General features: G+C 44.2%; 1 protein-coding gene across 1 annotated transcript in view; it reads right to left on the reverse strand.

Moving 5' to 3' along the window:
- The window catches only part of MCF2 (MCF.2 cell line derived transforming sequence), a 58,591-nt gene that overhangs the window by 20,097 nt on the left and 24,407 nt on the right, over positions 1 to 14,087 (reverse strand). The window contains exons 5-13 of the mRNA XM_075720382.1: positions 12,713 to 12,832; positions 11,503 to 11,619; positions 9,380 to 9,529; positions 6,440 to 6,564; positions 5,850 to 5,964; positions 5,360 to 5,479; positions 3,983 to 4,174; positions 2,328 to 2,519; positions 2,006 to 2,177 (exon numbers count right to left, since the gene is read on the reverse strand). Of these exons, the coding sequence (XP_075576497.1) occupies positions 2,006 to 2,177; positions 2,328 to 2,519; positions 3,983 to 4,174; positions 5,360 to 5,479; positions 5,850 to 5,964; positions 6,440 to 6,564; positions 9,380 to 9,529; positions 11,503 to 11,619; positions 12,713 to 12,832 (1,303 nt within the window). The remainder of the gene's footprint in view (positions 1 to 2,005; positions 2,178 to 2,327; positions 2,520 to 3,982; positions 4,175 to 5,359; positions 5,480 to 5,849; positions 5,965 to 6,439; positions 6,565 to 9,379; positions 9,530 to 11,502; positions 11,620 to 12,712; positions 12,833 to 14,087) is intronic.

A 14,087-nucleotide genomic window follows, 5' to 3' on the forward strand; every position in this document is an offset into this window, starting at 1 on the left:
GCTGGAGAGCGGATCAGAGGCATGCGTGGGGTGTGACCCATCATGGACAGGAAGACCTAAAAGAAGTGAGGACTTGCCAGTGGCCCTACTGGGAGACTCCCGCTGGAGGGAAGGGAACATGGAAAGGAAGTTAGACGGGAGACGGCCACCAGCTGCAGCTGGTGTTTTCTTGCAAAAGCAACTTTACTCCAGCACCCGGACTCCGCCACAGCCTGCCACACCGCTTCTGCACATCTCACTACATTTTACGGCTCAGGACAGGATAGGTTTGCTCTTTTTTCCCCCAAAAAAGTGGTTTCAAAATTAGAACCACATTTATCAGACAGGCTTCAAATCTAGGGCAAAGATGAAAGAGGAAGTGTCTGTCCTCAGACAGAAAGAGAAGGGGGGGGAACAAAAGAAAGAAAAAGAGGACAAAAGTGATGTGCTCAGAGGTGGTGTGGTTTCAATCCACGCCATAAAACCCATCCATCTCAAAGCACTCCCAGCGGAGCCCAGCATGCCTCTTTGACACTGCACATCCCGCCAGCAGGCCCGCAGCAGTTTGATGTTTTGTGTCAAACAGAGGCCCTATTAAAAAGCTCTCTTGGCATGATCTATCCAAAGAGAAGCCTTTTGTCTTTCCCCGCTTGCTGGTTATGCTCATTTCAACACACTTGATCATCTCTTTGAAAAAGACGATTAATGGAAGATACCTGCGCTTTGCAGGCAACTGAGGGCCGTAGCTAGAAAAAAGTGCATCCCATAAAGGCGTGAAATAAGTCCAGCCAACTGATGATGGTCTCACAACATCCCACGGAGGTGGCCACCCATTTACACCTTCTCTTTAAGTTAATAAATCCTCCTTAACACTTTCTTGTTTCTAGAAAGCTGGAAAAGTTACATTAGGTAAAATGGGGAGCACTCCAGTTTAAAGACTCAGAGATTTTTTCCTGATTGAGGAAAGGGGTTCAGATGGCCATGTGGTTTAGTGAAGGTGGCATCGGCCTGAGGAAAAGGAAATTTGGGATTTACGTGCTTCGCTGGCCTGCATTTTGAGCAGCTTAGTTCCCCTCACTGCATCTAGCTTCATTCCATCCCTCCACTAGCTTGGTTTTTTACACTAGTCACTCCCTGACTTGGAGCCACTTGTACTGTTTGCATGACACCTGCCACAATTCACCATAACCAATATTCATTAATTCATCATAAAAAAATTTGTGTTAAAACACAGATGTTTAATTGCTTTATACAGTCAGATCACTGAATTTAATATTCCCACATAACTCAGCATGTCCCTAGTTTAAAATATATGGACGTTACCTTGGAATACTTTTTAATTCTGATACATACAGCACTGCCAAGGATGAAAGTTTTAATGTTATCATTTAAAGCTAACATTGTGCCACATCCCATTACCACAATCAAGGCAGAACATTCGGTGACCTCAGTTCACCAGAATTTGTACCTTTATGGGCATTAATTATTCCACAATTGGGATTTAAGGAAGACATTCTCAAGGAATCAAAGGGAGTTAAGCATCCAGCTCATTTCTGTTCATGAGATTTGAGCTCCTCATTTCTCCAAACTCCTTTGCAAACATCAGTCTAACTCTGTGTCAGTTCCAGCTCAAGACAGTTATGGAGACTGCCACAGAGAATAGGTATGCTAATAAATTTATAAACCTTGCCCTTTTTCCCTGTAGTACTAATTCACCATTTTTCAGCCAAGTAGGATGCTAGTAAAGCAGAACTGGAAGTATGTGCTGTTTACAGCTTTCTTTTTTCACTGAGTAGGAAGTGAAAATAACTACCAAGCAGCCAGCCCCATTCTTCACACAGGTATGGGAAGCTAGACACAAAAATTGGAAAGATAAGTAACCATCTCAGGTACATTTAGCATTATACAACAACTCTGTATCAGCCAGCAAGGTCTAGCTGGTTTCTCAAAACAGTCCTTAGCCTTACTCTTCCTGCCTCAAAGCAATATTATAATCTGAAAATACCATAAACTTAAAATATTTTACCATGTTTAGGAGAGAATAATGGTGATTTTGATCTTGGTGGATTTTCTGGCCGAGGGGCTACTAATTGGACGGGCCGCACGTGTTTATCCAACAGCTTCTTGAAGCAAGACTGCCGATTCTCAAACATGCTTCGAACATTTTCAAGCTTGACCTGCACTGACTGTATCTGGCACTGTAGAGAGTGAAAAAGACTCCCGTGATCAAATAACTACCATTATTTTGCACTTTGACCCAAAACAGAGGACTATAAAGCTGACAACACTGCAGCACAGTCCGATCTTGCTCTTTACTTGTGTAACAAGGAACTGGAGGGGTTGCTTACCTTCAATTCAGATGTTAAGACTGACTCAAAATCATAGTGTAGGGCTTGGGGATCATAGTTTAAGTAGGCTGAAGAGCTTTCAAGAAATCTTTCTATGTCCTGGAGAGCTTTCTGAGCGCCTTCTTTAGACTGGCACTTATCCATCTGCTGGTTGGCGAGCAGGTAGGCACCTTCATCACAGCACTGCAGAGCCTGGTTAACAGCACAAGGCAAACACAGGGTGCGAGACCATCAGCCACACCCCTACTAAATCAAGGGCCCCATGAGGAATAAATATCATTTACCGGATCTGTATTTTCAACATGGAGATAATTAGTACTCCTAAAGAGCTCAGCAGCTATTGCATTTTGATCAGAAAGTAGAAAGGCCACATTTTTTCTGGAGGATGACTGCAGTCCTCAACACACCCAGCCAAGACGCGCTCCCACTTGTACCTGGATAAAACCAGTGGTATTGTCATTATGTTGTGTCATTTCAACAGCACTATTTAGTGCTTAGTTGAACCAAATGATAAGCAGATCTTTATTTCTCCAACTCAGAAAGCTGAAGGGGGCACTACAGAGTTCACAATGAGACAGGTGGATTTCTTGAGATAAATGCCTGGCTCAGTGCAGACCTGAACTGCGAGAAATTATCAAAGTAATTGCATTCACGTTTCAAAAAAAAAATAAGGATTTTAAATTGCATTTTAAAGTTGTACATTTAACATGCACAGGTAAAGCTGAGCACCAGGCAGGAGTTCAGTTGGCACTCGCACACTGTGGTGTGCACCAGTGTGAGAAGATGCTGCAGCCAAGAACAAGAGGACCTCCAGTGCTGTGAATGGGAAGGGAGACCATGGAGAGCAGGACCACGGTGTGCTCCAGCAGAGCCCATGAGCTAGACCACCAGCACCAACCAGGACTGCAAGAACCCCAGGAGAGGACACAGCCCTGCAGCTTAGAGGCTGCCGAGGTATTGTCCGCCCCCACAGGTTAATGCCATATTGAAGTGGAGCATACAGAGAAAAAAAAAACAAGTTCCCTAGTCCCGCGAAACAGTGAAATGGAACAGGGTCAAACTTCGCTGCTTCTCTTAATGGCCTCAAGCATATTACAGTCGTGTGCCTTCTGGCCTAATTAGCATGAATTTCCCTAAATGATTTTTTGATGCTGATTAAGATATCAAAGAGCATTGGAGCCACATGACTCCACTTCCATGCTAGCACACAGCAGCTGCGCCTATCTACCAATCTGTCACCTCATTTTACAGTCAGCTATGTTCATGCTTAATAAATCGCTAACAAAAAAAGGCTGGAGTTTATCTGAAAGCATTACCTCTATGCAGGTATGAAAACCTCAAAAGGCAATTAATACATGGATGCATCATGAAAGCATGAGCAACAGCAGCAGCTGAACTCTGGTGTTCTGAATTGTCCCCTGGAGATGCCCACCTCTTTCTGCTCACTACTCACAGCACCAGCAGATACCCGTTTGCTAACTTAACCAGCTAAGTGAGGGATGAAGTGCTCCTCCAGCCTCTGGGGAGCACTCTCCTATCATGAACTGTTGAAGCAAAGCTGCAAATTCCAGATGCTTCCAGCTATGAAGCGGAGAGGCTAACCCTACGGACAGGTAACTATCTACTTCTCAGGGCACCGTGCCTCTGAGCTCTACCTGCTGAAGGCGCATATGAAGATCCAAGGTCTTCTGCAGCCGCATCTGCTTCCTTTTGATCTCATCAGACAAGACATCAGAATGGTGCCGCAGCTCGTTGCATTGCTGGCAAATTAAGTTGAGTGCGTAGTGATGATTTGCTGCTAGCTGGTGTCCATGTAGTATCACCACCTGAGTCTTCCCTATCAGATCCTTCAGTGAAAAGAAGAAAATGGATTGCACACTTACTGAAGTAATGCCAAAATATCTACATGTAACAACATGCACTGTCTCGTCTTACAAGATTTCAGGTACCCGTGGAGATGACTGCCATTAGGAGTAGCCAGAACGGGTGGCTTACACAGGATAAAATGGCACCCATCATCTGGGGAAAAAAAAATTTTGCTATCCAAAAGGAGGATGAAGAAGAAAACAGTATTTTACCAAACTAGCAATGCTGTGAATGGCTGCTGGCAAGGTATTGCTGTCATCTCCAGGAACTGCACTCTAAAAAAACCGCACCTGATGTCCACTTTAGGCACACTATGCTCATAAGCATGAAAAGGAATTTGAGCAGTTAAGGTTTATGGTGAAAATAAACCAGGCTCTTTGCAGCAAAGCTTGATGTGAAGAACATGCTATCTTGTCGGCACATCTTGGTCAGTGTAATGGTTACATCTTCTCCAAGGCTGGCTTTCTGCTGCAACTGCTTCCCTGTTGCACCCTGTCTGCCTGGCCTTTTGTTCCTCCTCCTTCTCTCCACAAACATTTCTTCCAAATGGCCAAAAAGCATTAGACCTTTCCCCTAGGACTCTTATTTTCAAAAAAGCCTGTGGGCTTTGTGTCCAGATCCCTCAGGATTTCTCCACTGACCCTGGCCCACTTGCCAAGCATATCCCTTTACAGAAGTCACATCCTCAGTTGGGCTCCTGTGAATCATCTCTCTTCACTCTTCTTTCCCCTACATCTCTTAGTCTTCATCCATATGTTATGTTCAAATCACAGACACGTCAAGATAGCAACTTTTTTTGCCTCTCCATGTGCCTGGTAACAAGTCTCTGCCTATTAGCACTGCTAAAGCACTTAACATATAAATAATTCTTCTTCCAGCTCATTAACTCCCACGCCTCCCCTATGTTCAGGCATTTATCTGTTCTGGATTTTCACGGTGGCTCAGCAATTTATTTTAACTATGATAATTAAGTACCCTGTTCCTGGCTTTCAGAGTGATCACAGCATTGCTGCACAGAGCAAAGACATGAAATCAATCCTTTTGTGCAGCCACTTACCAATTAATTCCATCAGAACCAGGTAATTTCAGAAAACACCTCCTACCACAAATACAGAATGTGTCTCTTGTGTTTCATTAGTGCCTCTTCCTGTGAAAGATTATCTCACCTGAGCCATACCATCAAAATGACCCAAGTCCTTGAGCCTCTGTTTTACTTGGGGGACACTGTCACCAGTGTCGGGCAGCTCCGCTTGCTGACCCATTAAAAATTCAATGGCATTCTTGACCTAGACACAAAGAAGAAGACTGCTGCAAAAGGATACAAAGCACAGGCAGAAAATCATTCTCAGACCAAAATTAATCACACTTTAGCTAAGACTGCTAAATCCAATAATAAAACTAGTGTCCAAGAACTAATTTCTAAATTCAAAGATGCTTCTATCAGCAAAATCTATGCGACTGCAGGGCAGTGATACCTAAATTAGCTCTGAATGAGGAAGCACAGTGGTCTCCCCAAGCTAGCTAGCCCTGCCAGAATCAAGGAAGAGCAGCATAAATTAAACAGTCTCAAAATAAAAAGCATAAAAACTTCTCTGCTCTCCCCTCCTTTTTGTCTCCAACTCTTCCTTCTGCGAACAGAAGTGCATCTGATCATACCTCTTGAAAACTTTGCTCAAACTTCCACAGTTGTAAATATTGCTCCATTTTTAACTGGTGTTTTTCCCAGAAGCCATCAAAAGCAGTCTCCATCTCATGCAGCTGACGAAGTAACCTTGAGCACAGAAAAATGACAGGATTGGAACAATTTGCAAACACAGGACAAGCAGAGATGGACAAGCCCTAGAGATCACCTATTCAGGTCTTCTGGACCCAAGCTCTCAGGAGAGGTCAACGGACATGTATATATGACTTGTGAAGATCTCAGAGAGAATTTTAATGAAATCATCACTGCAGATGACAGCACCTGTGTGTAGCAGTTGTTGCCATCTCCATTTACCTGAACAATATTTGGGAGCCTGGCATGGGAAAACTCTGCTCCACAGCCTCAATGTATCAGTGGGGGAAAAAATCAGAGCAGGTCCAAGTCATTTGACTGAAGTCACCCAACAACTTGAAGAGTCTGGAGCAAAACTCCAGTATCTTTGTCTTTACCTGTTTGATAAGTGACCTAAACAACACATCTACACTTAAGTAACTTGAGTGTTTCCACTCAAAAATCAAGCAAATTAGGAACATAGTGCACTCACCGATTCACAGTCTCCCAGTCCCCAGGCCTCTCGTGGTGTTGGTCCTGACTGCAGTCCCCGGAGCCAGGCTCTTCAAAACTGCTCAAAAGCAAGTTTCCCTCTTTTGTGACTGCTGTAATATCCTCCTGTATAATGCAAAACATTTCTGATTCAGGCTACTTTTTTTGTGAGGTAAGGATAAGCCATTTCATGTTTCTCCTGCCTTAGTTTCCCTGTATGAAATGAAGCACCAGTCTCCATCAGACCAAAGGACTCCAGCAGATGTTTTAGTCCCCTTAATCTAGGGTTAGCCCCCGGAGCTGGAGGAGGCTGAACCATGGACCAGTCGCCAGACTGGGTGGAAACTGGCACACATGAAAACATCAGGCCACAAAATGATTCAAGAGGCAGGAGGACAGCACTACCACAGGTCTCTCTTGGTGAGCACGTGGGTTTGTGATAGATATCTACCTACAAGTTCATGTATTCAAGCAAGTATTTCTGCAGCTTGGAGACTGCTTCTCCATCAAGGTCAGCACAGGAGGTTGTAGGAAGAGCATCCCATAGTGAGACAAAGCTGGGACCGAGACCATATGGCACCACTTACTAGAGCCTCTATGTATAGAGGCAAGTCAGCACTTCCAATACAACCTCCACTTAGGGAAAATTTAAACCCTTGGTGTCTTCATTATCATCAGCTGAGGTGCTTTGTGCTGTGTGCAAGCAGGTGCATTTAGTCAACTATTTTCAGAAAAAAGAGACCAAACACAGAGGTGAGAAGGAAGGAGAAAATAGATGTGGCTGATGAACTGAGTTGGAAGAAGCCCTGAAGGAGAGACCTGTGCACGGCTCCATTGGAGAGCCAGCTCCTGGAGGAGTAAGCAGCCCATCCTAGGAGATGGCCAGACTTCCATTGCAAGAGAACCGATGGCAAAACCACTTTAGGGAGAAGATTCAGAAAGCACAGACTTGCTTAAACGCCTGCCTGCCCCAGACAGCTCACAGCAACCTAAACATAACAGCACCTTCAGGGCAGCAGCCCAGGAGCAGAAGGACACGGCCGCAGGAGCTTCTCTTCTCCCACACACAAAGTGTCTGCTGCTGGTTTGCATCCTTATCACTAAAACTTCATGGAAGATGACCGCAAGGCAAAAACCCCATCTCCTTTTGATACTACCACATCCAGGAGACTCAAAAGGGAAGAGGAATTAAGCAGCATGCTTTAGACCGCAAGTGACTGGTATTTCATCATCTTACATCTCACTCTCCAGAGCCCTGTGTTCGCCTTTTGATTCAAAGCCTTTCATTATACGTACGACAAAGTAGCCCAACTGTCAAACAGGTGTTAACTTGATTTTTTCCCATTCAGTATATCAAAGAGGTTAATTTCTTAGTTACTCTGTTAAATTAATTTCTGTCATTTTTTCATTGTGTGTGCAACCAGCTTCTGTTCAGTATCACAGCTACATAAATTATTCTGATTGACTCATTATCTGAATTCAGGAATCAGCTGTACCAATCCTGGGGTTGTCATGAGAGAGACAAGGATCCCATGTCTTGCTGTCACCACAATCTGTGCACAGTTTCTCATCTGCTTTCATCTTCATGGTGTTAGAAGGAACAAAAGAAAAAAGCCAACAGACTTCATTTCAGTCAAAAGCCAATGAGTGGTTTTGATATTTGAAATTAATAGATAAGGCATTAAAAGCAACAGATGCCTTGTACTGAGCGCTGCTGTGCTTTATATGCAAATGAAAACACATGATGTCTTTTATTTCTCCACATAGTAAAGTGTGTATTAGTGACTGGTTTATACACAGGACTACCTTGTATAACTGATATTTGCCCCCTACACTTTGGCTATAGTCCTAAGCATGAAGTTTAAGTCAGTCAGTCATATTGCAATATATGCAGCTGCGCTTTTATACTACAGCTCTCTTCATTGTCAAAGAAGAAATAAAAAAAACTATTGGCAGTACCTATAGTGATGCTTTCTATACATATGCACATACATTTATGCCTACACACAGCACACTTTGGATATCATTTTGCCTATTTTGTACAGGCAGCCTTCTGGGAGCTCACTGTCACGTGAATGACAAATGATTATAAATGAAAATAGACACACTTCTTTGACTTATGTAAACAAATCCTGTCATAAAGCAAAGGAGCTCATTCTTCAGCCGCACAGCATGGCTATCATTTCTGAAGTGAGGGTTTGGGGACAGATCTGTGCCGTCCCCAGAAAGATGCAGGAGCAGCAAAGACAACAGCTTGATATAGCAGCAGCTGGCTGCACTAAAGCTTCCAGTAACTCCTATAATAATTGCAATCACAATCACGAATAGTTGAAAAAAAAATCTTAAAATATTAAAGACACAAACACTAAGATGAAGCACGAAGGTTCACATGAAGACAGGGATCTCATCACAAATGCTCACAAGAAATTGTCACCTTGGATGCTCTCCAGCACAGTTTCCTTAAGTCCCCCCGGGGAAGCCGCATCAGGCGGAGGGACATGGGGACAAACCATCCCCCCAGACCCGCTGATGATCTTTGCATGCAGCTTCCTCCCACCGTGGGGGTGAAGCGGAGGGAACCCCACCAGGGGCACGAACCCACAGGCAACGAAGGCTCCCACCCGCCCTCCTGCCAGTGAGACGTGCAAAGCCCGCAGGAGGAGCACGCTACAGGCACCAACTTCTGCAGCCAGCAAGGAGGCGGCAGCTGAGACAGTTTGCTGGATGCTGGCAGGGTGATTTGCTAGAGTGGATGGCAAATGTAAGGGTAACATACAGAAATAGTCAAGCTGTGTTTTATTTTGTCTGTCAACACGTACACATGCATGGGAGGGAAGAAGGAGTGGGCACCAAACAAACAGGCAGTCAAACCCCAGAAATCCCATCTTGCTGTGCAAACAAGGGGCTGGAAACATATGGTGGAGCTGCTGCTGAGACATACCTTGAGCTGGTAGTACTTTTCTGTGCGCAGGGCCAGGATGCGCTCAATTGAATACATGTCGTCCGGTAGCTCGGTCTCTGCCAGCTCTGTGCCAAAGGATTGTAACATCTGTGCAATTTCCTTCACGGTTAGTGCAAAACTCTCTATTGCCTGGTAGGAAAGGATAATTGCAGTCAGCTTGGGATTCAGGATATTCCTACAGCTCTTTAAGAGTGTGCAAAGAGCCAAGTCTGAGATCTGCAGGGGAGCCCAGCAGCTTGCTCTGAGCGAGGTGGGTGGGATGTCCACTGCAGACGGAGCTGATGTGTGCTGCGGTGCATGAGCTAGTGCTACCAACACGTGGCCAGGTGGCTTTTAGTGCAGCTGGAATCCACAACAGGGACTTAAATAAGGACAGTATTGGGCAGAGATACCTCATGCTTTGTTTTCTGCTGCCTGTTCTTGTGCACTCTGAGAATTTTCCTAGCACATATTGGAGGTCTATAGTAGAACCCAGCATAGGATCCATCTCACATATTCCTGTAATTCCTCTTCTATCTTCCTTCTCCTCTGGTTAACCCACACTGCGAACCACCTCCAGGCAGTAAGGCTTTGGAGGTGTGTTTGGTTTCTTGGTGATGGACGTTTCCAGCTTTGCAAGCCCAAACGGCGGGTTACAAGGCAGTCTGGCACCACGGCCACCTCATCCACAGCTTCACCAAGAGGACAAAGGAAGAAGCTAAGCAGCGTGCTGGAGACAAACTGGAGACAGTGGGATGGAAGGGAGTGCTGCTGGTACCTCCGCAGCACATCCCAGACAGCCACCGGCAGCTCTGGACACCAGACAGCTCCGACACCATGGGGTGAGGTGGGGCTCTCCCAGCCCCACTCTTTGCTCTGATCTTCTCACCGGTTGCAGGAGGGGAAGAGCATGAAGCTGTTTGCGGCCTGGACTGTGACCGGACAGTTGGATCAGCAAGGGGCTTCCGGTCTCCTGCTCAGCTGGCAGCAAATCACCGCAAAAGCAGAGGACACAGCTTTGCTGAGGCTTGAAAACTTGTCCCCTGGAGGACACACAAAGAGCTCCAGCTCTGCTCTTGGGAACGGGGTAATAAACTCAAATGTAACAGATCGCTTTTATGTTTTCTTTAAACAGCATGTATTTTCCATGGAAATTTCAGGAAACGTTTTATGAGCACACTACAAGGTCATTTTGAGAGAGGTTCTTCATACGGACGCTTATATACCATATGCAGCTATGGTCTAGAAACTCATTCTTTTCTTAGATTAACCCTAACATTTTTTGTCATTCATTTTCTCATTTTTGCCTCCAAGTGTGAGACCTATGCCATTATCACTTTAACACATCATGCAAAAGAATAAAACTAAGAGGCAAAAATTTGAAAAGTTCATTAATTTGGCAGTGCATCAGTGTAAAATGGCAAAAAGCTAATGGCACAAGCAATAGCTTGAGTTATTCCAGCTACAATGTCTTGTGCTTTTGTCTTTATACTGAGCTCCACATCTGCTGGTGTGGATGATGTTGCAGGACAAGGGGCACTAGAATGTCTGGTTTTCATTATTTGATTTGTTGGGAAGGTAACTAGGAATCCAACCTGCCGTTAATCTGGGAGACAAAGTCACAGTGAAAACTAAGAGTGTACAGGAAGTATAAAAACACACAGCAAGGCACGGCTCAGAGAACTAAATGCCTGATTCCTGGCAATATTAAAGGAAAATTCTTGCAAAGAAAAAAAAAAATAGCAAATTTTCTGAATTCTCTGCACTCAGTCAGTATGCAGAGAGCAGTCTCATTGCCCTGGTTCCCAAATACATTTGTGATGTTAATCACATGAAGCAACCATTATTAAAAAAAAGCCTATTTGGTATCTACTGTTAAGGGAATTTTAATATAGACTTAAGAAGACGGATCTTTCAAAAGGAGCCTGAGGGAGTTAATCATCCAATTCCCTTATAAACCCACCAGGTGCCTCACGCCACTTGACTCCTTTGCAAATCTGATTGAGGAAAGGTAGTTGGCTTCAGGGGTTACTTTCAGCTACCCATTGCTCATTGCCTTACAGAAAACCTTCCTCAATCGATCCCAAACACCCAAGAGCCCTGTGCTCAGCCCCGGTACGTACAGTCCTGAAGATGACCCACTCGCTGTGGCAGTACTCCAGGGTGCCTCCAAACTCCGGGGTTAATTGCTGTTCATCAATGTATGTCAGCAGGTCGCTAACCGAGCTCAGCATAACAACCTACAAACAAAGCCACACCATTAGTTGGTTGGTTGATCATCACTTCTACCCAAGTCATACATAGATCAAGCCTACAAATCTTTTATGTATCTAAAAACCGGGTTTGCTCTAAATATTGTTCTACAGCATGGCTTCCTTCTTATGCTTATGGCTTAACAGGGCTTTTATTTGATGTATTTGACCATTTTTGTAAGCCAACTCTGATCTCCCAGCTGCGTTCTTCCTTAAATGCAAAGCACAGTGAGATGCTGCAGTACCTGACTGCAGAACAGAGCTGAAAGCAAAAGCAATGCAGGTTTTTGCAAGGGATGACCAGTAATCTGGAAAAAATACATATATTTTAATAAGTTATGAAACACTGGCCAATTTATATATACTCATGAGTTTTTGTGTGTCTTGATCTGCCCTGGGATAAGTCATGAATTTTCAAAACTGTGCAAATGACAATCATTTTAGAGTGAAAAATGCAAAGTTTGTGAAAATTATATTATTTCCTAAAGGAAAACATCAGTTTGGTTTGGTTTATGGGTTTGTAATGCGTCAACCTTAGATTACACAAATGTACTTCTCTTAATTATTCTCATTATGTCCTATAACCAAGGTGGCTTTAGAAGTCTTGGAAACTTTGACTTGAGAATATAAAGCCATTTCAGTTGCTATTATACAAAGAAATACCAACATGATGCTAGTATGGAGTTTACATTGAGATGAAAATGGCGATTATGGGTGGAATTCATAGCAAAAGCTTCACTAGACATGTCTTTCAACTTTTCAGACATTAAACAAATTCCTGGGCATGGATTTATCCTCCACAGAGGCATGCAGCCTACACGGGGGTGAGGACAGGCTGAGAAGCCCACCACCCACTACCACGGACATGCTCTGTGGGGAGCAAACTATGCACAAGGGAGATGAAAAATGCTACAGGAGAGATTTGGTGGAGAGAAATTTGGCGGAAATAGGGCATCACTGGGAGAGACACTCCAGTTACTCTTCACACAGGTGCCTGCAGAGTGCGACACTGACACCTTCCCAACCCAAGGTGCGTGGGCAGCCTCCGATCACGCGCAGGCACACCTCTGCACGCTCGTACCGGTAATTTGAGCAGAAAATCCTCCTGACTGAACCGAAATCCAATGTCAGTGAAGGTGCGCTGGAAAAACCCCGTGGGACGAAGAACCATCACTAAGTGCAGGTTCCCTGGGAAAGACACCTGCAAGGAAACAGAGACAACATTCAACCTGGGGATGTGGCAGGTCCAACAATGGCTTTCAAACGCCTTGAAAAGAGGAGAAATTGTTCAGATCTTAGTATTTTTTTCTGCTCGCCCTGATAGTCTTTTCTTATTTTCAAAACAGGAGGGAAGTGGTTTAGAGATATGGGACATAACTGCAGGAGGGTTGTCCAGTCCCACCTCCCTTTGGAACAGGCAGGAGGTTCAGCCATGCACCTTGGTGGGCCACTTATTATAAACTTTAATACTATGTATTGTGTTCATCATTGTAACCTGGGGAGTGAAATTACGATTTAGCAAGGAACAGAGGGCTGGGGCATCAAGGGGAATGACAGACAGATTGGGGAAGCAAAATTTATTGCCAAACTCGCTAATCATCCCATAACTGCATCAACCATACTCTTCTTGTCCCTGGTAATTATCAGGCAAAGTTTAATTTGTGGTAAGAATTTGGAATTTCCTGTCTACGCTGCTGGAGCCTTTTTACAAGCCTAAGGTTGGCAGGTGCGTTTTTAAATAGATCTGTGAAAAGGGTGCTTGAGAATGAAAAAGAATTTTTAAGAAAGTAGGATTCATATCATTAAATTATGGATAAGTGCATGATGCAAAGAATTGGGTTAATTAAGACACGCGATTTTCTCTGAGATCCTGCCAGGCCAGGTTAGGTTTCTCCATATATTCCTCCTTAAATTATCCTCCTCTGTTATCCTCCAAGGGTGAGAGTAATGAATGTGTTTAGGTATTTTGCACAGCAGGGCACAAGCCATGCCTTCAGAACATAAACATGCATGCGTGTTATTCAAAAAAGCCATGAATTACAGTTGAGATCCGACATCCATGAACTGCACTGTAACTCATTTGCTATGTTTTCTTGTGTGGGAAAGGTCAGGTTGTGGCTTCCATTGCCCACAACTCCACTTAGAAATGGACAGTGACTTTTAGGATCAAATAAGCCACATAAATTCAATATATTGATCTGCTCTTATTTTAGGCAGAAGCAGAAAAAAAAAAAAGCAATTAATATGAATGAAATGCCAAATTCATACCCTTTGGAAGTCAACAGGAATGGTGCCAGGGACAAAGATTTGGCATTAGAAACAAGAGCAAACCATTAAATAACGGAGACGTTTGTGCTGGCTCCAGGCCCGGGGTGCTGTACCTCTGTTACACAGCACCTGGTTAGCACACAACGTCTCTGAAATGGCTGCCAGCCCCAGACACGCGGCGATGGCTA

Source organism: Pelecanus crispus, chromosome 13 (genome assembly GCF_030463565.1).
Source record: "Pelecanus crispus isolate bPelCri1 chromosome 13, bPelCri1.pri, whole genome shotgun sequence".
Taxonomy (NCBI): domain Eukaryota; kingdom Metazoa; phylum Chordata; class Aves; order Pelecaniformes; family Pelecanidae; genus Pelecanus; species Pelecanus crispus.